The following is a 27,587-nucleotide window of genomic DNA, read 5'->3' on the forward strand; positions in this document are numbered from 1 at the left end:
CCTCAGTTCCAGCCAGCTGTTAAAACTGCTCCTCCAGGCATAAAGTACTCAGATGATGATTTACACTTCAAGAATTTCACCCAAGTTCCAGCCCTGAAGACTTTTCAGGGCACATCACTGGGGTCCCCTGGGCGCTTTACCCACAGCCTGATGTGCCAGGGTGAGCTGCATTCCAAGCCATGCACAGGCACTGGAAATACAGAGCTAATATCTAATATCTAGGTAGTTCACAGAGCTCCTGGGTATCTTCACCATCCTGAAAACCTGTAAGAATTACAGTTACCTCACCAGGTTCACAGCAAGCTTCACAGGTGTTAAACAGTGAGACAGTTCAGCCCTTTGAAGCAGAGAGGAGTCCCAAAATTTCACCCTGTATCATTTATATTAGAATGGATGCCTGGAAGATTTCAAATAAGAAAAGAAGGTTATTAACAGGTTAGCAGAAAGGAAGAAGGAAAAAATAAAAAGCACACCAAACGCCATTAAATTTTCTTTCTGTATTTCAGTAAAACCTACTTGAATACACTTTGAAACAAGAGTACAACAAAATAGAATATACTTCAAATGTTGAATATACAAACTATTATAGTTCGTTCTGAACACTGGTACTTCCCTCTTAACTTCAACTAAAAAAATTTACAGGTTTAGAACTACCTGACAAAAGCTCATGCTGGGCGTGACCTTTGAAGAGAGAGTAGAGCTGAAACTGAAATGTATGCACAGATGTCAAGGCTAAGTGAGAGAAACAGGCATGGTACAGCAGAAGGCAGAAATCCTGCTGCTACTTTGTCCACGATTAAGAAATTTAGACAGACTTTTAACTACCATACAAAATATGTTACATGTTATTCTATAACAATACTGTGCTAGGTACAAGGTTTTTAAAAAATTTGTTTTAATAAAAAAGCTTTACACAAACAAGCCATTAGCTTATTTCAAGAAAGATAACTGAAAATCAGTCTAAGGCTTTCAATTTGAATCTGCTTAAGCTGTATGATACAAAAATCCCTCTAGGCCTCTGTCTTCTTTTAGAAGCTCTTTAATCTCCTTTATTTCACTTCCTACAACACCTAGTAGCATAGTTTTTCACATAGCACCAGTTGAGTACTGTGGGCACACAGTAGTAATCGCTGGTATGCACAATAAAATGCATCAAATTTGCCATTTGTGTAACAATGAGACTTTCCTCTCCCCCTGGAAACTAAAAACCAAGGCAAACCTCTCACACAGCTCTCTCTTAGTGTTTCAGGTCTTAGTGTAACGTGGTAACCGGTAGCGTAGTGAAATTGTTTGGTCCCTTTTCAGTCCCTCTCTCTTTCCTTCTCCATAGGTTCAGCTGTTTCCCAACTGGAAGAGGCAGTTTTTTTATCAGCATATCAGTGTGGTTTAATTCCCACTGAAACACGGGAAAATAATTTTTTTTTCCAGTAAGTCTTCAGCATATGCATGTTTATTAACATTCCAAAACTCTCCTTTATGACTCGGTGGTGGCATCCACATCCCTCCCCCAGTCATGTCAGTATATTCAAAACCGTAACAGTTACAAGTCCGTGCTGGAAGAAAATTATTCTTCATTTCTCACACGTGATGATTCCTTCTGTTTTCACTGTCACAGGAAGGGCAATAGCTGAGGGTGTACTAACTACTACTACGTGGGTCACAGTCTTGCCTCCATCCACGGGCTTCTCCTCTTTTACCAGCTGCAGCGTTTTCACCTCGCACTCCTGTTTCGAAGCAGCCGTGTCTGATTTCACCTCTGGACCTTTGAGAACGGCACTGATCACCCTGGGAGGAGTCTGGCCAGAGGCCTGCTGAGCAGGAACAGACAGTCTCATTACTGGAGTCCCATGAGCTATGGACACTGGGGTTAGTGCTCTCACAGCCAGCGGGGCTCCCACAATGTTGATGCTTCCCGACCCAGACAGCCCCGTCTTTGTCTGCAGCTGACACTGCGTGAGTTGCGTGGCAGGGATGGTGATGATTTTGGTGGGCTGCATTGTGATTTTGTCTCCATTTTCTGCAGAGGTGGGCATCACAGTAGGGATTGTCTGGATTACTACCTTTGGGGTTGTTGCTGTGGTTGGGCTCGTGTTGGTTATTAAGGGTGACCCTGCATTTACTGACTGCACCGCCACAGTTGAGATTTTCTGTCCCAGAGAGGTCATGACAACAGGCACTTGCATTGCCACACGAACAGTCCTACAAAACAAACGTGTGTGTTTAGGCCAAAACACAGGCCACCACCTCAGATGACAACAAGGACAGACAGTTCTAAGAGAGACAGGTTTTTAACTGGTTCTTTAAAAAAAAAACCAAAACAAACCCTAACAAAAAAAATAAATAAGCCGAACCAACAAGCAAAGAACCCAACCCCAAACCTTTTGCACATATGGCAACAGGACTTTGGAAATTTAACAGCCCATTAACACAAACCTGGGAGCTGTTGTTGCTGGGACAGTAGCAGTGGTAGTAGAAGGATGAGATGAGGAGGTGTCATGAGCTGGTGAGGCAATATTCACAACTCTGGTGACTGCTTTTTCTGTTCTGGTACAGCTTAACTGAGAGGAATTTTTTCCTTCACGTGCAGAGGTCGCTGCTTTTAAAAGGTTTTCTGCAGATAAAGACACTCTTTCCAGGGACTTTTCATCTGTAGGCATTGACAAATCTTCATTGCAGGACTCGCTTTTGTCATCATCTATGACAACTATATTTTTTGGCATCTCCTTAAACTGATACACAAGCCTCTGTCCCTCAACTTTTGCCAGGATTCCTCTTTGATAGTAGTATCTGCAAGGAAAGTACAATTCAGTAGAAAGCAACATAGTGACAGATTTTAAAGAAAACCTCATTCTGTGCTAACTAGAAAACCTGAAGTAATCTCAGTAAAATCTACAATGTAAGGAGGTGTGGAAAGAAGCTGTTGGAACACATTGGCAAAGGATCTGAAGAATCTACCTGAAAAAACCCTTACCTTTTAAATACTTACTGCAGGAATTAAAATTGCAATTTACTGTTAACATAAAAAGTAACAAGGACTGCAAGACTGAAGGCTAAAACTGCATAATTTTTAAAATTTCAGAACCCTTATATTTCTGTGGGCAAAATTAAGAGTCAAATTTTAATTTGTAGTGGATAACTTAAAGATTTAAGAGTTTTTTTACCTCAGAGCTCTTCCCATAGTCTCATAGTTCATGTCAGGTTTGTTTTTGTGTTTTCCCCAGAGTTTGGAGACAGCTTTTGAATCCACAAGTTTAAAGATTCCTTTCTCTCTCTGAGTCCATTTAATATACCGAGGACATGTATTTTTGTCCTGAAGAAGGTCCAAAAGGAACTCCCATAAGTACGTTGTATTTCCTATAATCAGAAGCATTTTTGTGTTAGAAAACCACTTTTAAAGATAACAGAAAGTTCTCCATATGACCAGAGTTACAAGCAACGTTACACAGAGGATGTAACCTGCACGTATTAATTCATTCTGTTAAGTTTAGTGACATTTCCATAAATATTTACACTCTGAAAGGAGCTAATCCAAGTGATCTGCTATACGGCACAGGAGCCTGTTCAATCCAGCCCCATCCTCAGTTCTTGAAAAGAAGCACAGGAGGGTGCTCCAAGTCAGGACCTCTCTATTCTGCAGGATGAGTGCTAGAATTTTCTTCTCATATTTGATTAAACAGGGCATGAAAATGCCAGGATATTTTATGACACTGCAGAACAGGAGGATATAAATAAGTAATTCTTAAAAGGCACACAATCTGCAGCAACAAACCATCTCAACTGTGGTTAGGTTTGTCTGGGATCTGGGGCTCTCACACTAACTGGTGACAGCCCATGCTCTGACCCTTCCCAAATGTGTGTGGCAGAGTGACCAACATCCTTCCAAAGCTGCAAAGCCAGCGCAGGATCTTGAAAGTGAATATTCCCAGGGCAGAAATCCCATGCACTTTTCCTTAATTAGGGGGATATAAAATGAAGGATTTAATGCACTTGTCAGGTATTCAAGAGGTGGACCATCTTCACTGGAGAAGCTCCAGTAAGGGGTTTGTGACAGTGACTATCAGGATGCCATAGAATTCTGCATTCTGACCAGACCATGAGCACCCATGGAAGAGGGAAAGAACACAAAGAAAAAAAGCAGATCCCATTTCCAATTTGTACAGCTGGAAAAGACTCCTCAAGTTTCTGAGAAGGGAGAACTAAGATCCACAAGGATAATCTCAGAACATTAATAAAAATTCTTCACCTCCAAGGACATGGACCAAATTATATTTTTGCATGTGTGTGAAAAAAGGTCATTAATTCCTCAGATTTAATGGCCTAGCATAGCACTCTTTATGCCATGCAAAGATAATTTTAAAAGGTAAGGCGGATTAGAGACCACTGCAGATTTTGAGAAGTCATCTATCTTTGAAAACCTCAAAGGATAAAAAAGATCACAGGTTCCATCTCCTGACAAAGCACCTCACAGAGAAAAACTGTGCTTTACAACGTGCTCCAAACAACAGCAAGTAGTGACTCAAGAGCTACCAAAATCCAACAAGATTTCAGAGCCATTTGAATAAGATCTATATGAGGAAAGAGTCAACAAGAGACCTGAGGAATCTTTCAATCATCCTCAATTTTAGGGAGTTAATCCCTGGGGTTTTATTCCTTAGCTCCTTACAAAGAGAATTTCTAGGTGCACCACCAAATGCTGTAGGTCTGCAACAGGGTTTTGCAAAAATGTAAGTGGGCTTCAGGATTAAGGAGCAAACAAATTCAAGAGAATAAATAAACTGCAGGACACAAATCAGATTTACAGCTGCCTCACTTTGCACCAGAAAGTATCTAGAATGCACAAAGGAAGGACTGCCAACAAGGGATGCCCTTTCCAAATGTGCACAATCATCTCTCTTTCTCAATGCCTTAACTCTGATAGTACTCAACTGGAGAATAATTCCTGTTTTCTAGAAACATGCTGCATATGAAATAGCCTACCTTTGCAAGTGATGTTTTAAAATAAGTAACAAGAATTAAATCCAGTTAACAAAATATTTTGCAGGACATCAAGAAAAAAAAGTTAATTTGTTCCAGTTGTAGTATAAAATATGGAATGAGATACTTCCTGAGAACAAGAGACATATGTAGCTCATTAGGAAGGGTCATAGAAATCAAATAAATTTAAAAGAAAGCTAAAAAATTTCCTGAAAACCAGAAAGCAGTACCATCTCCCACTTAATAAACAGGAAGCTACAGAGCTGAATTCACCAGGACAAAAATGAGAAGAGAGAGAAATACAGGCCTCCTTTTTCAAATTATTTGTGCAGGATACTAGGACCTGGAACAATTGGAAAGTACTGTTCAGGTAACAGAAAGGCAAAATATTGAAATCTGAAACAGAAAGAAATGTAAGGATGCAAGAAGATTACAAAAAAAATGAAATGACTAAACAAGATGTATTTTTAAATATAGCAGATACAAAATCTGTCATCTCCAGTCCACTGCTACACCTAATCTAAAACAACTGTGGGCACAGCAGGGAAGTTTAATTAGTGTTTGCACTGGTTTCCATGAGCAAACATCTCCATGAAGTCAGCCCCATTCTTCTTTGCCCAACTGGCAAACACGATGACTCAGGAGCTGTGGCCAGATAAGGAATTACGTAAACAGCAGAGACCTTGCTGTCAAACAAATGTCAAAAGAACAGTGGAGCTGACTGCTGCACACTCTTTCAGATAGCATGTGCTACTCCAAGTCACTAAACTTTGGTACTGCCAGCTGTAGTAACATCTCCAAATAACTTGCAGTGCTCTAAGAGGAGAAGAGATGCAGATTTTTCATCTGTAGCCAGGGAAGAGCTGATACCCTGCACAACACCTCAAGGGTAACCTGTGAGCAAATGTCCCAGGCTGTCTTCTTGCTGAATGAACAGCACAGGCTTGGAGTCCAAGAAAGGAACCTCTAGTTATGAGGAGAAACATTAGGAAACTAGAACTCTCCTGCACATAATTCTCCACTCCACCAACAAAGAAACACATCATCATCTGTTTTTACCCTTAAACTAAACTGAACCTATCAGTCATGGAATATATTCCCACTGAAGTTTGTTAATTAACTAAGAAATCATATTTCCAACCATCACCTTTCTAAGTGCTCATGTGCTGCCTCCACTTGAAAGAAAGTCTTACAGCAGTAGCTTAATAAATTATGTGTGTAGCACTAAGTTGAGACACAACACAAAAGACATCACAAGTCAATAACCACAAAGTAAAGCAAATAAAAAATGAGAATGCCTATTAACTGTGGAGGGCACTAAAAGAGACTCCTAGAGCATACATCTTTGTGCTGGATCTTGTACAAACAAATTTGAAGATATTGAATAAAACTCTAATAAAGTCAGTGCAATCTCATCCCTTACATTTTTAAAGATATTTACATTTCCTGTGATAAATACCATGCACATACACTGGTAATTTTTAAAGACTCAATAAATGGAAAAACATACCTTTGCCTTCTCTAGGTTTCTTCTTTATACCTAGATCCGGAGACCCATCAGATAAAGCTGATTGCTGGGTCTTGGGTTTACGGCCAGCTGCACATAATGCATGGAAAAAAGAAGTATTAATCAAATGCAGGGGAAAATTTTATAGTTTGACTCTGCTGAAAAAAACTGTCTGTGTATATTTCCCCTGCCGTTTCCTTGGTACAGGTATGGATAAATGTAAATTCTTAGATTACTACTGCACAACCAGTGTAATTATCTTTTAGTTGCTTATTTCATAGGCAGATTTAACTCAATTGCAGACAAGTTAATGCACATTTTTATTAAATCTAAGACTCACAGATCTTGGATTTGTATCATTTCATTACTACATTGCATTTGCTTCCCTCTAAATTACAAGTAGATATTCAACTTCAGTAATCCTTGCTCCCTCTTTTTTCCTGATGCAGACCCATTTTTCTAAGAACTCACATTTCAGACTCCCTTCAATCTGTTTGTAGGAGTAAAAAGACTCCAATCCATGCTCCCTGTACCAACTGCACCATCCACAGCAGTGGACAACAAAAATAACATTTTGAGATTGCTCCTATGAAAAGCCATATGTACCCTTTTTCTTCTTCATTGGTTCGTGGATATCAGGGGAAGTTGGAACAGGAGATACATCCATTTGTTCAGATTCCTCTGTTGACACTTCCACCACGGTTTCTGTGATCACATCAGGTCTCATGGCTGCATGGATAAATTCTGGGGTGGACACACAAGGAGGGACAAAAACTTCCACTACAAGAGAAGAGGAAAAAAAATCTGATGAATTCTCTACCTGATTATTTCAATGTGTCTTACATAAAATTATTTTAAACAAAGCACATGCAATGGTGTAACAAATTTCTGCTCCAAAACACTGTCACCTTGAAAATCAATCCAACTTCCCAAAACAAGCACATTTGTCAGCAGTTTTAGGCAAAAACAAGTACTGCACCAATGTTCTTCAGAACAAAACTCAACTTCAATTTAAACTCAAATTTAATTTAAATTAGAGCTTCATCTTTGATCATTATTCCGATCTCCATTTCCTATTTTGTAGCTTTTGCATTTCAGTTTGACCATTATTTCATACAACATATATTAAGTAACTTCAGAAGGGACATCAGTTAAAGTAACCACCAACTTTAACTTGGTTTGGTTTTTTAGACCGGTAACACTTTGCAACACATTTTTGGGTACTCTTTCTAAAATAGAAAGATGAACAGAAATACTTTTCCCTTAAAATAACTCTTTATTTTAGCAACTTAAAATGTCAAATTCACAGAACCCAGAGTGGCTGGTGATTGAAGGGGACCAGGTCCAACTCCTTGCTCAAGCTGGGCCACCCAGAACTGGTTGCCCAGGATCCTGTATTTTTTAATATCTCCAAGGATGGAGTCTCCATGGCCTCTCTGGTCAATCTGTTCCAGAGCTCTGTTACCTGCACAGTGAAAAAGTATTCCATGATGTTTAGGGGGAAACATTAATTTTAAATATGTCACTATTCGGCTATCTCTTCCTAACAACCCCTCTCAGATAAATGATTTAATCTGTAGGTATGCTTGTTGCAGGGTGGAAAAATCATGTAAAACTCAAACAAATCAGTAGTTTTTAAACATGCAGGCAAATATTTTAAACAGCATGCAGCTCTCCACAGAAATAGTTTTCCCATTTTGCTTGTTTTAGTGATTAGTAGAAGGAGAAATGGCTCCCAGAGCAGAGATTGTGGCTGACATACCAGGACTCCTGGCATCTCTCAGGCAGGTAGGAGACTCCATATGAAGCAAGGCCTCTGCAGCTTCAATTGTCTTATCTGTGCAGTGCACATTACTGCCGTGAACTGATGCTTCTACTGCAGGAGGATACAAAAAAAAAACATGGTAACAGGTTACTTATAAAAGTCCACATGTATCCCTGTACAACTGTACTTCTCAACCTTTAACATGAAAAACACAAGACTATCAGAGGTCTTTGCACCTTTTGTACCTTCCTGTCAACAGAAATATTTAGGGAAGGCATAAGGAAAGCAGAACTGACACTGTCACATCCTAGATTAGATTTCTGGTTCACAAGCAAACTCCTTGTTTCCATGAAGAGTTCAAGAGTTTACAGAAAGATACTGAGATTTGTCTTCTGCCTTCAAATTAACCAGAAAAAAACAGATTGTGATGAGGATGATTACAAATTAATGCAGCAGAACAGCGAAGTAGTACCATCTCATTATTCCATTAAAATCTAAAGGTCACCTCTCTTCAAATTTTCAGTCTGTTGGATAAAAATATATATATATATGTCTATGTATATATATATATATATGTAAATACAAGACTAGTTTCCAAAACACAGACCCTGTTTTGATTTCTGACATTAAAAATAATTGTGAGTTCATTTTAGCAGCTTGGTTGTTAAAAAAAACCACAAAGCACAACGAACAGTATAAAGGGTGTGCTTTATGCAAAAACTAAGGGAAGAAGGTAAAAATAGTCCTTTTTTCGAGTTCTGAAAGTTTAGGAAAACTAATTAATCAAGAATAATGCAACTTCGAGAGAGTACAGTTAAGTTTGATACACTGCAGATCACAGCATCTTGAACACAGCAGCAACACTAAAAAAACCCCCATGTACCACGTAACACTCCAATTCTGTTTACAGCTAACTCCCTATTCCTCACCCTGTGAAGGTTTTGAGAAGTGGTGACTGCAGGAGCACCTGTTGCCCATTCTCCACACTCTGGCCAAGGTAGCTGTCTCCCTTCAGTTGCTCTTTCCATTTATGGCCATCTGCTCTAAGCTGAAGCACTCCAGCAAGGCAGCCAGCAAGCAGGAGATCTATCTTTAGCCTAAGCACAGTCACCTATCTCTGGTAGCACAGAACTAAAGAGGATTTGGGAATGTTTCTCTACCAAAACTTCAAGGTGCCTATGCTGTTACTGAGAACATCTAAGAAATAACTCAAGGTTTGTTTAGTGAAAAGCAGGGAAACATAATCCCAGTTAAGGAAACACTGAATACACACAGATTCTCTGCAGGCTCACATGGGGTTTTGTAAAAGCCTTCCAGCATACTGCAGTTTTTTCAAATGCAGGGATTTAAAACTTGGGAAAACCTTCTAGCCAGCAGATTAAACACATCAACCAGAACCTGCAAGTGGATGAAATGTGGAAGATGCACAAATGCAAAGTTACAGGTGACTGAAAGTTGTTGCTGAACCAGCCTGCTGGCTGCTGATGGGATTCCCACCACAGCCTGTGAGCTGTGGCCTGGGGCGCTATTTAGAGGGTTTTATCTTCTGGAACAGCAGATGCCTGTTAAAGCTGACATTCCAACACTGCCTCACCCCAGGCTGTGAACAATAAAAACCTACCTAAGAGGCACAGGAAAATCAGGAAAGGTCTTTATTGTGCACTCTGGTCTTTGGATAACCAGTGGCAGCAAGGATGAATTTTGCACCACGAGCCCTTTCCCCAGCTGCAAAGCCTGGATGCTCCCCATGCCTGGCCAAGTGTTTCCTTCCCAAAGCCAGAGGCTGCCCACCTGCACTGTAACAGTGCAGCCCTGCAGGAAACCCTCTGCCTAAACATTTCTCTTTCCAAATAAAATGTCAGTTGTACAGAATCTGATGACGAAGTTTCCCTCATCTACCTGATAAAAATTTTCACTGATTATCAAAGTACACGAACAATATTCAGATAGTAGTTAAAAATGTATAAATTCTACAACACTGCTGAAATTAGAAAGTCCAAATCAGTATTTGATATGTTATTATTCTCATGCATGCAATAAGATTCAAAGCATGTCAGCAAAGCTTCTCCAACCAGATAGCTGCTTCTGTGCCATTGAGTTCAGTATATCAAGGACTTTTGTAGAGAAATTCCATCATAGTTGACAAATTTCAATTTTAAGAGGGTACTGAATTCACTACTTCCTAATGCTTAAAAGTAGACAAGATTTTCCTGCAGAGAACAGTTTGGATGCTGCACCACAACTAAGAGGTATTTAGCAGAGGGCAGGAAAAAGGGAAGAAAGACAGCAGAAAGCAATCTATGTATTTTCTGGTATGAGGATATTCTGCTGGAGGACCAGAGTGGAGGGAAAGGAAATATAACCAGCATTAGAAACTACGACTGCAAAACCATAATGCCAGAGCAAAGGAGCCATCTGACCTCTCCCCTAAGCAACCCTTCCATTTCCAATCAGAACAGCACTATCTACTCCACGAAAGCTCTGACATTTGAAAATACACACTCCACAAATGCAGTTCCAATGGGAGCTACTTGGGACTCCACTACAACTGTCACCTAAAAAATATCAAGCAAAAAATAGTAACACTTCTGGCTTTGGCTGGAACAACACATGCTGTGTGTCTATCATGACAGCTAACAAACTAACCTAACATTGCTGAAAGGACAGCTATTAAAACACTTACTAAATTCAGTTCTATTACCAAGTTTCAAGTCTTCCCAACTAATTCTCCTTTACCCAGCACATGGTTTTAGCCTTGGAGGCATTTGTCTACCCAGTGAACATCAGGAGTTTGCATTTGCTCACAGGCAATGTTTACTGCACCAACACAGTGGGAAGAAACAAGATATTTGTGTCTTAACACAAATTTATGTAAAATATCTTTCTGACATGCTAGAAAATGTCTAACAGAAGACAGCATGTCAGAGTGCTCAGAGAGAAGACATGATACCAAAAGCAGCTAAAAAAAGATATCATAAAAGATGAAATGAGGCTCTCTCAGAGAGGAGATGGGACAAGAAAAAAACAGGCAGCTCTTCTTGCAGATGACTAGATCAAGTGTCATCAACTTAATTCCACTTGTATCCCAGCACTTCTCACAAAAAAGCTGGAGAGGAAAGCAAAACAAAGGAGTAGGATTCCACAATTTAAAAAAGACAACTTCCCAAGGTTTTGATACACAAGTATCACAATGGGCAGAAACATTTCCAATCAGACTGAAGTGCATCACCCATTTCTCTAAAAATGCCCAATTCTATTTCTATTATTTTTATGCTATCAGACTGTATAAAGCTAGAACAGACTGTACTGTTTCAGTAAACAATACAAGGTACAGGTCTGTTATATTGTACAATCATTTCAGAAAGAACTGTCACTTGACCAAATGAAGCAAAGTAGCTGATGTGGCTGGAAGTAAATCTTCCACACTTTGGTAATTTAGTAACGTGAGAAGTGCCATTTAGTAATCTAGAACACATCAGAGCTAACACCAGCACTTATCTTCCATTCTTTTAAACCAAATCTCATCTCACTGCTTTTATGAAACAATCTGAGTTCTTGGTATTTTATTTTAAAATATTTAATTAATTTTTTACTGAAAAAAAAACTTCAGAAAACAAATTCAAATCTAAAGTGTAAACAGAAACTTAGGCTAGTTGATGTCTATATTCACTGTTGGCCTAACGTCTTCTAGCTCTACTTTCTACCCAAATAGTGTGTACAGTAGATTATTCAAAGTTCTCATCAGCTGTTACAAAATACCAACCTTGGTAATTAAGTCTGACAGGGCTGTACTTCAGTTTACAGAATAAAACAGTGGCAACGTATCCACTTGGTTATTCCTCTTTCAACATAAGACTACGAAAATTAATGAAGCAATTTATGAGACCAAAAAAAGGGACTGAAATTTTCAAAATGTTACTCTCTTGCACTGCACTACAGCCCCCCTTCCCCACCTTTAACCTGCAGTGCCATCAATGTCTGCATTTACAAGGCCAACATTTAACAGTAGCACCTGCAATAGCTTACCCTTTAATGCTTTTAATGAAGAATTCACAATTCCAAGCATGGAATTCAGTGAAGAGTGACTACACATACACTAATGAACCTCATTAAAGTTTACTGGCATTCACATGCTTGTTTCATTTTAGCTTTTAAAAACAGCAGTGGAAGTTAGTAACAGTGCTTAAACGACATCTTAATTAAAAGCAGTTGAATTACCTCTAGAGGTAGTACCCAGAAATCTTTCTGTATGCAAAATTTGACTGGAAAAGAAAGCACTCTTCAGTTTACTGCCTGTTTTATGGCAGACATTTATTCAGAAACCAAAAAAACAATTCCTTGGGTTTTTCAGTATTTCCCTAAGCCTGTCTCTGTTCAAGGCTCTCAGCTGCACACGATGTAAGGATGATGCCTAAGCCACTGCAGAAAGGCAAATCAATAACAAAGATGAGAGCAACCATCTCAAAACACTTGTTTCACTGGGAGCCCTATGTTATCAGCCCAATATTGACAGAAATATTAACTACAAAGCCAAAACATCTTTGTAAAGTCATTTAGGAGTTGCTCTTACCACTGGCAATTAAGATAACGCTAAACAGTAACAATTTTGGTCCATCTTGCTTCCCACAGCTACTAAACACTGAAGTCTTTTCAACACTGAAACCAGTAGCCACACGAACAGGCAACATATAATTATCATAATCCCTTAGGATAAAGAATTCCTCACTCAATTCCACGTGATATCCTCTACATACAAAACTAAGTAAACAGATATGGTATCTTAAGAGTATGATGAGGGAATACTGGGCATGCACTACAATGCAAATTTGGAAAAAAAAGTAATGAAGGTGGTTGGGCTAATGAGAGCCCTACCACAAGGACATCAGAAAGAGCAATGCAAAGGTCATTCATTATTTATCCAAGGGCTTGCTCTCAAGCAATCTAGTTACAGTGACTTAAGAAGGTGTTGACACAATGACCAACTATTTAAACGTTCTCCATTCACAGACAATCAGAAGTAATAAACAACTCACCGAAATCTGCAGCAGTGAGACCTGCAGAAATGAGAGTTGTTCTACTAGCAAAGTGAAGCTAGTGCTCCCTTGTCGAAACAAGTGTGAGAATGCTTAAGTCCTACTGCCCTTCTGTTATGCAGCAGAACAGTTCTTCACTACTTTGCAGTGCACTATTTTTGCATGTCTGGGGTGTGGGTCAGCCCCCTCCAAAAAACCCTGGGTATTTTCCCACATTAAATAAAATAAACCATGATGATGATGTGACTTGGCCCTTTCTGAAAGCATATCTTAATACACTGGTAAACGACAGAGCATTTACCGGTAAAAACCCACTGCCATGTCAATGCAAAGCCAGTACTAAAATTGACTCCAAAAATTCATGTGCAGCTACTGCACAGTTCATTACCTATTATGCCCTACACTGTACTGTTTATGGTTCCAAGGACTGCTTTTAGAAGTTGAGCTCTACACTGTAAAGTCAAAAACAAAATCAGATCTAGTACAACTTCGGTGGAGAACTGAGTGCTTGACACTGCATTTGAGGATTGGCTCAGTAGTAACCTTGTCCGTTCTTCAGGACTTTACCACACTTAAAGACAAGTCCTGGGATCATTAGAGTATCCTGTTGTCAGAGAGGAAAGAGGAAAAGGGGAAAGAGGAAAAAGGGAAAGAGGCCAAACCACGCAGGACTCTGAGCGCAAACCCGAAAAAGTGCCACAGCTCGGGTAAACGGCCCGTGTCCCGGCAGCGGCTGGGCCCGGGGCTTGCAAGGTCTGACAGCGCGGAAGAGCGGCCGCAGAAAGCGCGGCACGGGCACGGGCGGGCGGCACGGAGCGAGTTCCCTTCGCCTGGCGCCTCCTCACCCCGCCGCGGCCGCGGCGCTGCCCGGAGGCCCGGCCCGGCCCGGCGGGGGCGCCCGCAGGCAGGTGCGGCCACGTGCGGCGGCGGCGCGGCCACTTCCGTGTTTACAGCCGGCTTCCCCCGGTGCGGCGCGCGCCCCCGCCGCCGCGCCGCCACTCCCGCGCCCGCCGCGCGCCCATTGGCGGCCGGCGCCGCCTCCCCCGCGCGGGGCCCCGCGGGAGCGCGGCGCTTCCGCTACGCGGCGCGCGTGGGGGAGGGGGCGCCGCCGCCCCCCCGCGTCGCACACGTGGGGCCGCGGCCCCGCCGGCGGCGCCTCCTCCCGCCCCGCCGCCGGAGCCGAGTTTAAAAGGGCACGGGGGGCAGGCGGCGGAGCGGCGGGGGACGCGCGCGGGGCTGCGGCGCCCGCGGAGGCCGGGCCGCGGGCCTGCGCGCGGTGCTCGGCCTGCCCGCTCAGACAGCGTGGCGGCGGCGCTCGGAGCGAGGAAAGGGCCGGGAAAGGCGGGAGGACAACAGCCCCGCGCACTTCCTGGTTCTCGCCCCAGCCTCCAAAACCCCGCTAAACTCCTCCGCGGGCCCCGCCGCAACTCCCGGCGCGGGCGGCCCCGCTGCTGCCGCCCTCGCCGGGAGGCAAGTGCCGCGGGCCGGCCGCTGCCAAGGTGATCACTTCCTGATTGCCCTCCATCGCCTCCCGCCCGCCGCCGGAGCGCGCCGTGCGCCGCGTCTTTCCCCCCCCCGCCCCGGCCCGTCCCCGCTCCCGCCCCGCGTCGGCCCGGCGCAGCTCACCGGCCCGAATGAGGAGGTCGAGCTGGTTCCTGCGCCCCTCATGCACGGACGCCGCCATGTTTACGCTGCCGGAGCGGCTTCACATTGACGGGCGGGCGCGCGCGGGGGCCGGCGGCGAGGCGCGCTCCCGCGGGCGGGCGGAGCGCTCACCGCCACGGCGCGCGGCGGCGGCGGGAGCGCTTCCTGCGGGGCGGCGCGCGCGGCCCTTCCGCTGCCCGCCCCACACAGGAAGTGCCGCGCCGGCTCCCGCCGCAGCGCGGGGCCCCCGGGGCGGGCAGCGCCTCCCGCACGGCTCCCGAGGGCAAGGACGGCGGGGCCCCGGGGCGGGCAGCGCCTCCCGCACGGCTCCCGAGGGCAAGGGCGGCGCGGCACGGCCGGCTCCCGCCGCAGCGCGGGGCCCCCGGGGCGGGCAGCGCCTCCCGCACGGCTCCCGAGGGCAAGGACGGTGCGGCCCGGCCGGCCCCGCGCTGCCCCAACGCCTTCCGCTCCATCCCTCCGCGTCCCGGTGACACTTTGTGACCGCGTACCGGGATAGGCCGGACAGTCCTCACCGAGGCAACCAGTGACGCATTAACAGGATTTCTCCTTGACAAGTCCCTGGGGCACCTACATTAGTAACAGCTTGCCAGAAAAGCTCGGTCCTCTGGGCCTGGAATCCACCTTATCTCCGTTAGAGAAACAGGGCTTATTCCCGTTAGCCCATCCCTCCATCTCTCAAAAGACTTGTGGGGGTGAAAAAAAAGTTTCACTGTTCTCTTCATTAAAAAAACCCAAACCACTACCACCGCTTTGTAGGGCTGCATCCTCACACCCTGAAGAACACCCGTGTCAGTAACGCCACAGCATTACCTGCCAGGAGAACACAGTCTCCACACTTCCACCCATGTGCTGATCACTCCCAGGGCAAAACTTCAGAGCTGCATGCCAAGAGCAGCAGCACCACCAAGAAAAGCCAAGTATGTCTTGCACAGAGAAATTACACACAGCAATTCCTTCATTACCACCACACACAGCTACATTGCTAAACCAAGGATGTAACAAACACCTGCTGCCTATGGTGCCCTCCTTGACCACACCTCTTCACAGCTCCATTAAAAGAAGGTGAAGGGGTCCAGCTGCAATCTGACAATACACAATCTCTTCCCCTCTCAGTAATCCTAGGACTTAGATCAGAACAATTTAGAAGCAATTTTCCCCAGGGCCAAAGTCACAAAATAGTATCCAGCAAAAATCAACTCCAGCTGTTAAATTCAGTGCTTCAAACTCTTGATAACTCCTACTCTTCCACTACATCTCTCAAGACATTATAGGAATACATTATCATGACTGTATTTATATATAATATTTATAATACACTAATAAAAATCAGGCATTTTGTAGACAGCACTCATCTATTCCTGGGTGTAAGGAATTAAATTTGCAAGACCTGCAAACAGCATCACTCATTCTCACATTCGGGCCATGATATCTAACGGTAGATCTCTGCTAAAATTTTGCCAGTCAAGATCCTTCCACAGCCAGAGGCATGGACAAAAAAGGCAACTAGCCAGCTGTGAGGGCAAAAAGCTCTCATGCACATCCAGCTTTGCCAACAGCAGAGTGCTCCTGTCAGCTTTTGTTATTCAGAGAGGCAGAACTGCAGTACCAACAAGAATTCCTTCCATCAGCGTGTTTCCACTAGGGGACTCTGCTGTATTCCCCAGCAGAAATTTTCTTAGTGGAGGCAAGCCCAAGGACAAGAAAAGGCATTCTAGGTTGGCACACACTTAAATGTGCAATAAAATTTAATAGTCCTTCATTACAACATCCTCGGATTGAAGTGAAAGCCTTGCATGTGTAGTTTAGCAACGCCATGGCTTCATCTTATGTACACAGTACTGCAATAACCATGCAGTCCTGTCATTTTGTCCTCTGTACCTCCTGCTGTTCAAAATTATAATTTACCCCACTTCAAGCAGTAAAATACAGTTTAAAAGTTTGTCTGTTTAGATCCACATCAAAAGCTGTACTGAGATGCTAAACGGCTTTGAAGATCCACACCCATGTCAACAGGAGTTCACACTACCATACTTTGGAAAAGGTGCACTCATAGCTTCTTCCTTTTTTTGCTATGTAATTCAGTGAGGACTGTATACTGATTGCAGCTTTCAGTCACAAACTCCATACCAAATAAAGTTTTGCCTGAGATGTGTGGACTCCTTGAATAAGTGCAAGTAATTTGCATTGTGTAACTTTTGACAAACCCCACAGGTCCAAAATGAAAAAAAAAAAAAGAGTATTAAACATTAAGTTCTTGGCTTAATACCACTTTCCTGAGCAGCATTAATTTCCTACTGCAAGCACAGACTTAGCACAATTAACACAATTTTTGCCAGCTGCACACAAGTGTTCTGACTCTTCCCTCTGTCTGATCATACACAGAATATCACTGCATGCCTAAGGGATTCCAATCAGTTGAAACTGAAAAAATCTGAGCCTGTGCACTTCCAAGATTAATATGCAAAAAGCCAACTAATTATGAAGTGACCTGTGAATACCTTATCTATATTAGTATTAAATAATAACATTGTCTTTAAGGAGGAATGCAACTTTCTCCAAAAGTCCTGCAGTTTCATCTGTTTAAATCATAAGATTTCTAGTATTTTATAAATGCTGATTGATTTGTCATGTTAATAAAATCTTATTATTTCAGGAAAAATAAAAGACAACAGGAAAAAAAAGTAAATGTGCATTTAACTTTTTAATCTCTTTTAAAGCCTCCTTTTTAGGCTAACAAAGAGGGCTACAAAACCTACTCAGTGGGTGGCCCAATGAAGCAAGAAATACTTACTGTAATGGAATAGGGTCACAGGAAATTGCAGAAATTTTATTTCTCTGGCATGAAAAAAGTAAAAAAAAAAGTAGAGGAAGAGATTCCTGGCCAGCATCAGTCTTTGTCAGACAGAAACATATTTATTTACCCTAGTTTATTGTTGAGGGGGGTTTTGTTTGTTTTTACTGTTGGTATACAGAGACTAAACTTGTAAATTTTTAACATACAAGTTCAGATGTCAAGATAGCCAGGTAGAACTATAAGTTACATTTACCAACTGCCAGGAAAAAAAAAACAGTCAAAATGGGCAGTAAGTTGGAAAGTTACCATTCAAAATTATGCTTCTAGTTACTACATTCCTGTTTGTTATAAGCTTTAAGTAACTTCAAGACAAGTGAACTGTATCTGCACACTTGTATAAACAGAAGAGTAAAATATTTATCAGCTCATGCTTTCTGCTTAAGGGATATGGACGACTTTGTTCACAATAAAGGAAATGTATCACAGCTTCTCTGCAATGTACACCAGCTAAAACTTACTCTGGTTCTTTTGAAAAACTGAAAGACAACTCAAAAAAGCAGCTGGATGTGACTAATTGCATCCAAAACAGATATAAAATCAAAATATGAAAAACTGGTGTGTTTCATCAGATTTGCAGACTTGAATTGGAATAGAATCATCAATTATCCTAAGCATCTCCTTGAAAAGTCCTCAAAACTAACAGAGCATTTAGTGCTTATAGAGGAATTGTCATTCTCCACTCCTATAGCCTCCTACGCAAAGTCATGTTTCCTATGGCTCTCAAAAATATGATGAAAACATTCCTTGGTAACAGACTAGTTTCTCTTGGAAAACTATTTCACAAGCACTGTAGCTTGAAATGCTGGAAGCACAACCTTCCAATGGCACCTTTTCCTTGCACTGACAGTAAATAATTAACCAGAAAGAAAAAATTGTGTTCATTTAATTACTTTTAGCCACAGAGGATTCCAGTTGTATTCTAGTAAGACAAAGCTAACCTGGGAAAAGGCAATTATCATAAAGCACTTGCTTATTCTTACAAAGGTGAGTTGTTTGAGTTAATTTAAGTAAGTGGAGGGTAGATGGCAATCTGTCTGTGTGCTGGTTTTGTGTTAATTCATTTGTGGCGAAGAGGGAAAAAGCCATAGAAGTGGTTCTGTGCAACAGCAGCTTCCTCTATGCCTGGCAAAAGCAATCGGGCCATGCTGGCCTGCAACATTTTCACACTGATCCCTGTATCTGGAGGCTAGACTGACAGTACATTTTAATAAATTATGAAACTTCAGATTAACTCAAAGTAGCCCGAGGCTATTGGAATGTGTGTTGTAATGCAATAAACCACGTAAATCAGCAGTCATTGGAATTGCCAATGAACTGTCACAAGAAAGGGAAAAAATCAGGTCCGTGGCCAAGAGGAAAGATACTGACAAAGGGGGGTGTATTTTGTGAAAAGGGATCCTTTTCAAGCACTGCCAAGGACTCTTTAAGGTGGGTTTTATATTTATTTACCATGCTGTCTGTAGAATCTAGACCCATAAGAGGTATTAAGTCTACTCATTCTTGACAATACATTCAGTGTATTGTTCAGTGACAATACATTTATCAAATAACATGAAAAATTTTGTAGCTATTAATTCTGTCATTTATGAAGTAGAATCTATTGAGGCTACTTTAGTAATAATACATTTTTCTTCTAAGATGTACAGAAATCAAACTGTTGCACCTCTCTGAATTGGGATCATTAGCATAATAAAGGTATGTACTTCAAAAAATTAACACCTTAAAATGCTCTTTAAACATTGTACCTTGTTTCCTGCCTTAGGCTGCTTTGTCATTAACAACTACCATGGCATCTTTTGCCACCTCTCTCCTACATTAAATTGTTCCCTACCCCCAGCCCAGTATCTCTACCACAAAATTAAAGTTTAAAACCAGCACACTCCGATTTACTGTCCTGGAATTCATTGCTAATAATGGTGCATTACCAGAATGAATATTTCTCGAGGTTTTCACACTTTCTCTCTGTATGAGAAATAACTCAGACTCCTGCATTCCCCACAAGACTGCTTCAATGAACACCTTAAAGCAACTCTGGACATTAGTTCTGTGCAAGGACCATTACTCACTGTCATAATTACACCATGAAAACCACACTGGATTAATAACTGTGTACACTGGACTGTAGGAACGGGTGTGCATTCATAGTTTTTAAAAATCTTCATTAATTTTAATTTCTCTTCCACTTTTTACTGGCTTTTCACTGCCCATTAATTCTTAGATCAAAACTATTAAAACAAAAAAAAATTTGAACTGATTTAAATATATCACATTATCATATTAAATGTTTAAGAACATATTATTGTCAAACGGTGAAAACAAAAGCAACACACAAAACATCAACAAACTACATGCAGTCAAGACAGATCTCTTACCATATCCAGCCACAAATACCAAATTATCAAATCAACTGCCCTATAAATTGTAAGACTATACTTTCAAATATCAAGGCTTGGAAGCACTCACGTCCCTTTCTTTGAATGGCAGCTTACATAAAACTATTCCTATAGAAGATCTACAAGTTCTTAATTGTAGTTTTCCCCAGTTTATTATGGCCATAAAATTATGCTTAAAAACATTAAGTGTTTATTTACAGCAGCTCTTTATCCTAAAAGAACTGTTCTGTTAGCCAGTAATTTAGCCATTAATCTACAAAAATCTTACAAGACACAGCATGTTTAATGTTTAAAAAACAACTTCTGAATATAAAAACCTTCAAAGTATAAGCTCTTAAAGGTTTTCAAGTATAAACTTCAGCTGTAAAACTCAGTTTGGGAAGAACATCCTCACTTCTCACTTATGTCAATCTTAAAAGTTTTATTACCGTAGTCAAAAATTAAATTTAGGAAATATGTTATTTCATAACTTCTCTTCACATTAATTTGCTGAACTTTTAATTAGCATATTTGTTACAAAACACATTTCAGTAAACTGGAATTGTAAGTATTGTCCCAAAACCTGCATCATTAGTTCATGCTCACCTAGTGAAGTTAGTGCCTGTGATTTTTGCTGCAGTGCTACAGGATAACACCCATTTTGAGAAGGATGTATGAGCAATTACATCCTCTGTTCACTGAGAAATCTGCACTGAAACTCCCCTAACCTGATGGGAATGCATACACACTAACAGGATGCCAAGTTAAGCAGCTGAGACAGTCTCTCACCTTTGTTTGGCTCTCCTGACATCATGAATTTAAAGTCCAGCTCTAAATTAGGCAGCCCCAGGATATGAGCACATGCTGCCCATGTCAAGTGGCTCTCACCAGGTAAGTGTGGAGTGCCCAAGGGGATTTGTCCCTTTGGTTGCACTTCCATGCACTCCCTACTCCAACACTCTGCTAATCCAGCAGAAATTTAACTCAACAAAAATACACAACACTTGAGGGTCTCCTTGCTATTTTTCTTCCTGCAAAATTAGCATAGAGAAGTATGAGAGGCACCACAAGAGATCAAGAGGGAAGGACAGCAGGAATCACAGCCCAACAGTCAGATGTTACCAGGCTGCTATAGCAGCACAGCTTTTGCTCCTGCAGACACTTTAAACATACTTTGGTGCCTCTCAGAAAATGCAAACCTGATTGTGTTCTTTGGAGAGAGGCTGTACAGAAAGATTTGTGCTTATCACTAAACAGTTCAGCTTTCACAGCAGAGCTCCACTCCATTCTTCATCCCCAATTTGTTATTTTATAAATAGATGTGGTAATTTCAATTTATTAGGCTTTTTTCCCATAAAGGGACAGCCCAACTCCATTCCCCCAGCCACCCATTCCTGCAGTCAAACTAGCAATAATACAACTCTGCCCCAAAAAGGCAGGAATAGGAAGGGGCAGGAGGTGGAAGATGGGGTAAATAGAGCCACACAGTCCCTATTTCCAGCTGCCCTGCAGCTGTGTGGCTCACACACAGTATTAAATTAAATTCCAACCAGCTCAATTAAATTCCTGGCTCAGCTGATTTTTAAAAGCTCCAAGTTCAGTTGTCTAGTAACCTCCCTGCATAAGGAGGTAGCAAAGACATAAATGAAGATCTGCCTGCTCCTGAGGGAGGAGACAGTGTTACAATGCAGCACCCTGAATGAAATGTGACATTTTTACCTGCCAAGGTAATCCTGTCACCAATGAAGCCTAAGCAAAACTAAGCTTAGAGGAAAGAGATGTGAACCCATGTCAAGACCTCCATCCCGTGGGTAAACACATTCCCTGGGGATTTCTGAAAGTACAAAAACCTCATGGAAGAAAAGAAGTAAGTCAGTCTACCTGTTTCCACAGTTTCAGTCTCAATTTCTTGTTCCTCTGCTACATCTTGCATCAGGTAAGTCTCATCATCATAAACCAGGACCTGAGCAGCGTAACCCTGTTCTAGTCTGGCACTAGGAACTGGCTCCACAACCACTGCTGGGAATTCAGAGACTGGCTCATTTTCCTATAGAAAGGAAAAAAAAAAGGAAAGAAAAGAAAAAAATGCTCTAAATACTGCACTATTGAACTCTGCGTCAATATTTTCCTCTTATGTGCTCACATTTTTTATGGAATAATGATAATAATTTTAAGTATTTTTAAAGGAAATTTTCTTCCAAAGCAAGAGATTAAAAGAATAAAAGATAATTATTAACCATTAGAGGGGGCTTTCTAAATCTCAAAGATATTTTCCTGGGTTTAAGGACTTAAAAGTTGAAGCGCCAGACAGCTTTAAGATATTAGAAAAGAACACAATTTGTGATGAAGATACTCAGCTGTAGGAAGTTTTCTGCTCCCTCTGTTTGATGAAAGATAACAAAGGCTTTGACTATGCTCTGCAAGATACCTACATCTGACCTGTGTCTTACAAACACGTGTTTTGGGTTAAATGCAGAAGTTATTACAGAAGGAGTGACTACTTCAAAGCCTGTATGCTCATCTCTACTCATTTAAGGATCAAAATGTTTGTAAAAGCACATATAATCAGTTATAGTGTTGCAGAAGTAGAACCCTGCCAGATTCTGTTTATTAAAAGCTACAGGAGAGTAAAATGTATATATTATTTGTTGATAAGAATGCAAAATACAATAAAATATGCTGTGCTGGCTAACTTTCAAAGGGCTCCATGTATTGTTCTGCTCAATTTGTTCTATACCTCAAGACACGTCTGAGATCTTTAAAGAAAGTTTAGTATAGAATGTAACTTGTAAACCCAGTCTACATTTGTGCTGCAGGCTTCAAAACTTCCTTCTGCTTCCACTGCTGTGGTAACAAAATCTTCTGCTAAAGGATATTTGAAAAATGGCTGCACTCTTCCTCCTTACACATCAATCTCAGATCCATTTCATTTGTTTTCACAGCAAGTTTACAGTGAAATTTTCTTTCAAATTAAGATAAAAAGTTTCAAAGTTTGATAGTAAATAAGTGCTATTTACTTTTCTAACCTCTTGATTTTTTATTTCATTGCTGTCAAACTCCAGGGCAGGGCCTCCATTGTCAATCACCACTGATGTCATGGTGCATCCCCCGAAGGTTCTTTGAGAACTGTTCTCTCTCTCGAAGATTGAAATGCTGATAACCTCGGGATATCAAAGGCTTGCATTCACAATCCACTGCTCTTAAACAGCTAGGCAGAGGTTGCTGAAACACAAAATAATTTTAAGTTATTTGCATAATTTATACTCAAAGGTTTCCAGTGTTCATGAACTCTCTTGCATGCTGCATCTCTACATCCAAATAGGGCATCAGCAAACACTGAGATCAGTGCTTTGTAACAAAATAATTTCAATTTGCCCCAACATTTTTAATAAAACCCATCCATTAAAAGGCTACAACAATCACTGAGGTCTGCAAGAAAACAGGACCATCTAATACTCATTGAAGAAAAGAATTATCATCAATACTCCAATGGGCCGACTCAACGACTCTGCTTTTCAATAGCAGGAAGCTGGCTTAAACTAAACTAATCCTGAACACTCAGGGAAATGCTTGTTTGGATTCATGCAGAGTAACTGGGCTTCCTACAGGCAAGGTTATACCAACAAAAATTAAAAATGCTGATCTCCCCAGCCAGATGCAAATTCAGCAAGGAATAAGCACAAGATACATTGCAAAACAAAGAAAAAATATACACAAGTCAGAAAAAAAAAAAAGTGGTTTTTTGCTCACACAGGCAGTCCACTTAACATGACAAAGCACGACTCACAGCTAACTATATTTAATTTGTAACAGCACAACCCCCCCCACAGTTACTACTTTATTTTCCATCCTTTCATTTGTAAAGCTAGCACCACCTTTTGATGAAGAAGAAAGCTGAGACCTCCTCTGCTCCCCAAACAAGACTCGGGCTGGAAAGCCTTTAACCAGCATTCCTTGGAGCCATATACACCTCCAGAATTTTAGAACAAAAAGCCTACTCCTTACCTATCAATTATTCCAAAAGTCTTTAAATTCAAAAATACGTAAAGTAGAAAAACAGCTGCTTATTAATACACTAAAATAATCAATCAGAAGAAAAAAATCTGTTTTATTGTGAAACCTTTCTTTTACATTTATATACACAACAGAAATATTGCCAATGAATCATAACCCAAAACAGAAGTCCAAAGAAATTGAATTGCATTTTAATTTGGAAGCACAAACGTTCCAACCTGTTTCAAACATCACCATTATTCCTGCAACTCAGACTCGTAGCTACCTGTGCCTCATAGGGCACCTCTGCTTAAGCACATCACAAAGCTAATTTCATTCTCATGCAGAATATTGTGAACAAACAATAATAATAACTATTAATGCAAATAAACAATCATATTAGACTAGACCACATCTACTGTATATTTATATTTTACTATAATCCAACACAGGTGGCCAAGTAATCGCCAAATTGCAGCAATTGAAAACACCTAATACTGTTTACAAGATCAGGTTCTCTCAAAAACATGTTATTTCTGTCTCCTAGGTTACAAAAGGTTTAGATTACTTTCACGCTGATCTACCTCTACATGAATCACCAATTTCCTATAGAAATGAAGTTAAGGCAATTCCCAAAATAAGGGAACATAAATGATAATCCTCAATTTCCAACTGGGGCAGAAATCCTAGTAAGGACCTTACAGGGCAAAGAAAGTACAAAGAAGAATGTGTGAGATGCTAAATCACAGCATTCATTAAAATAATTGTATTTTGAGACAGAATACGTGGAATATCCTTCAAGGTACTCCAAGTCTTTATATTATAGGACTTGAACTTCATGCTGACATCCAGTCAGCAATGTTTTCAAAACTCTGCCAGGGCAGAGAAAACAAGAAGCCCGCTCGTCAGCAAGTGAGAAGGTAAAAGAGTTTCAGTTCAGTCTGGTTTGGAAGTTCTGAGTTAAAGCAGACACTCAAACACACCCACACACATACATGAATTGAGATTCCTACAGACAAAGCCCTTTCTCAACGAACCAGCCTTTCCCTTCTTCCCTTTCCCTAAGAAAGGTATTTTTGCTTCTCCCTCAAATTTCAGCAGGACACTGCATCTATTCCCCATCCTCTCTCTAGCAAGTTCCAACTCATTTGATTCCTGTAAAAGGAAAACGCTGCCTGGTCACTTCTAGGAATCAGCTCAGAAATTCACATTTCCCAAGGCTAAGTGAGCGAAAAAGGCCACAAGACAATTAGACTCAGACTCTTAAAGTAGGGATGATTCAGGTTTGTAAGAAACTAGGCTGTCCCCAGTGATAAAATTAGCCAACACAAAAGCTGGTTCAAAGTACAATAGTTTTGAATTACAGAACAACTTGCAGAAAGATTAAAAATAAAAACAAAAATGCACACTACAAATTTAATTCCTCTCTGGAGAGATGCCTACAATAAAGCAAAATACAGAATAACATCAGTAAATTTAACAGTTCCAAAAGAAATTACCAAATCATGTTGTTACAGTTCTGACGTCCACTCCTGTTCTTCCTGGTAATGGAAAATTCGGAGAAAAACTAGTTCTGAAACATTTGGAAAAACCCTTACAACCACAAAAACATCCTTGCTGTTATTTTTAAACATATCTCATGGGAAAACAAAAATAAGTGTACGTGCTCCCATTACCAAATAATAAAAAACAAACCCCCAACCAAACTAAAAATTCTGAATGTTGAATACTTTGCCTCACCAGCAAGAGGCTTCTAACTATTCACAACTACAAAACATATATCAAGACTCAATTTTTTTTATAATTTTCACTGGTCAAAACAACCAATTAGAGCAAGTCTTCAGAAGCTACAGGGCACTTGTCAAAAAGGCTGCAAAATACCAGTTCATTCACATATTGAATAGTACATTTATCTGACCTACATTATGTATCCAAGTGTGCCCCTACGAGAAATCCAAAGTGTTCTCTGAATGTTTCTGGCAGAAAGCTTAAAACCACTGCAAATCACAACTGTGATGAACACATCCCACTAAAAACAGCATTTTAAGTAGATTCCCCTCTGCACAACCACACAGCAAGTTAACAGGGAAGCAAACATGCAGCTCAACAGAGTAAATGATAATAATTAAAAACAGTGTGGAAAGGATGGTAGGGAAGGTCATCTCTTCCAGGCCACACTTCAAGTGAAGTTATTTAGGACTGATTTCAAAACAAAACTCTAAATATAACTCTGCAAACAGCTTTAGCACACTTTCACTTTAACTATAAAAGAAACTAGTAAAAAAAAAAAACCTCAAACACAATGCTTGAAAAAAGATGCTCATACACAAGAACAAGACAAACACAGAGAAGTCTGGGCAGCAGTGACCAGAGGCAGCTGCTCCTACAGCACTCAGAACCACCACAAGAGTACTTGGAACAACATCCTCCTTTTATTCCTAGCAGTAGCATCACAAATAACTTTTTTTTCCAAAACAGTCTTCTTTTGGTTTAATAATAATAAAAAAAAGTTAAGAAAGTTGGCTTGAAAATGAAGTTGGTTCTATGTGCCAAGATCACTGCAGAATCCCATTAACAGGAACAACGCTTCCCAAGGGCACTCAGGTGTTCTTTCAGAGGCAGAACCTCAAATACAGCAGCAAATACTTTCAATCTGATACATGTAAACCAGAGCACACTGTAAAACATTTCATGTTGACTGAAAAGTCTTTTTGAAGACGTTTTCCCAGATCATATTTACAATTCTGGCTAGGTGATTCACACTGGCATGTGCACAAGAAATGGAAAATTTGCTTTCTTTTTCTGAAACTCTACGTGCCTAAGAACTGAAAAATAAGGTTACTGAAGAAGCTGTCTGAGCAGGAAAAAAAACCCTAAACGTCTTTATAAAGTTTGTTGCAGGGGTTATATCAAACTTAGGATATACAAAGTAAATCTTTGCATCCACAAGGTCAGGGGAGCATGCAACCCATGCAGTTTACAGTACCTTACAATTTAGACCAAGTACTAAAATTTATAAACTACAAATCAAAATAAGGGATTGGCAAAGTAGTCCTATCCACACCATCCTTTGTAAGTTTTCATACAAAAAAGCAATAAAGTTATTGCTGAATGCACAGGAAGTACACGCTGGATGAAATTAATGATACATCAAATCCAGTAAAACACTAGAAGATCTCCTTCCATAAATACATAATTTGATAAGCTGAACATCCAAAGTTTGCTCTGAAACCTCGCTAGCTAAAGCTGATGAGCCCCAAAACATGTAAGCTTATAATCACTTAGAAACTATTAACGTTGTGCAAAAAGCTTTGTGGCTTCAGCAGGCTTCTCCTGGACCTTCCTGCATCTCATCCTATTAGCAGGCTCTCTTCCCACTGCTCTCTATTTAAAGATAGCCTGTAACCTTCTCTTCCCTCTGACA

At 40.9% G+C, this 27,587-nt stretch overlaps 1 protein-coding gene across 6 annotated transcripts in view; it reads right to left on the bottom strand.

Moving 5' to 3' along the window:
• Positions 1-482: 482 nt before the first annotated feature.
• ELF2 (E74 like ETS transcription factor 2) overlaps positions 483-27,587 on the bottom strand; it is a 28,599-nt gene continuing 1,494 nt past the window's right edge. Inside the window, exons 2-10 of one of the 6 annotated variants that reach the window (XM_063415399.1) lie at positions 25,663-25,704; positions 23,188-23,392; positions 22,052-22,217; positions 8,244-8,357; positions 7,088-7,261; positions 6,485-6,571; positions 3,162-3,354; positions 2,434-2,787; positions 483-2,199 (exon numbers count right to left, since the gene is read on the bottom strand). In XM_063415399.1, coding sequence (XP_063271469.1) covers positions 1,572-2,199; positions 2,434-2,787; positions 3,162-3,354; positions 6,485-6,571; positions 7,088-7,261; positions 8,244-8,357; positions 22,052-22,217; positions 23,188-23,268 — 1,797 coding nt within the window. In that variant the 5' untranslated portion in view covers positions 23,269-23,392; positions 25,663-25,704 and the 3' untranslated portion in view covers positions 483-1,571. Of the gene's footprint in view, positions 2,200-2,433; positions 2,788-3,161; positions 3,355-6,484; positions 6,572-7,087; positions 7,262-8,243; positions 8,358-14,905; positions 15,110-22,051; positions 22,218-23,187; positions 23,393-25,662; positions 25,705-27,587 lie in introns of those variants that run through there. The other 5 variants (XM_063415400.1, XM_063415398.1, XM_063415403.1 and 2 more) reach the window with 5 other exon arrangements.

This window comes from Prinia subflava, chromosome 18, assembly GCF_021018805.1.
Source record: "Prinia subflava isolate CZ2003 ecotype Zambia chromosome 18, Cam_Psub_1.2, whole genome shotgun sequence".
Classification (NCBI taxonomy): Eukaryota; Metazoa; Chordata; class Aves; order Passeriformes; family Cisticolidae; genus Prinia; species Prinia subflava.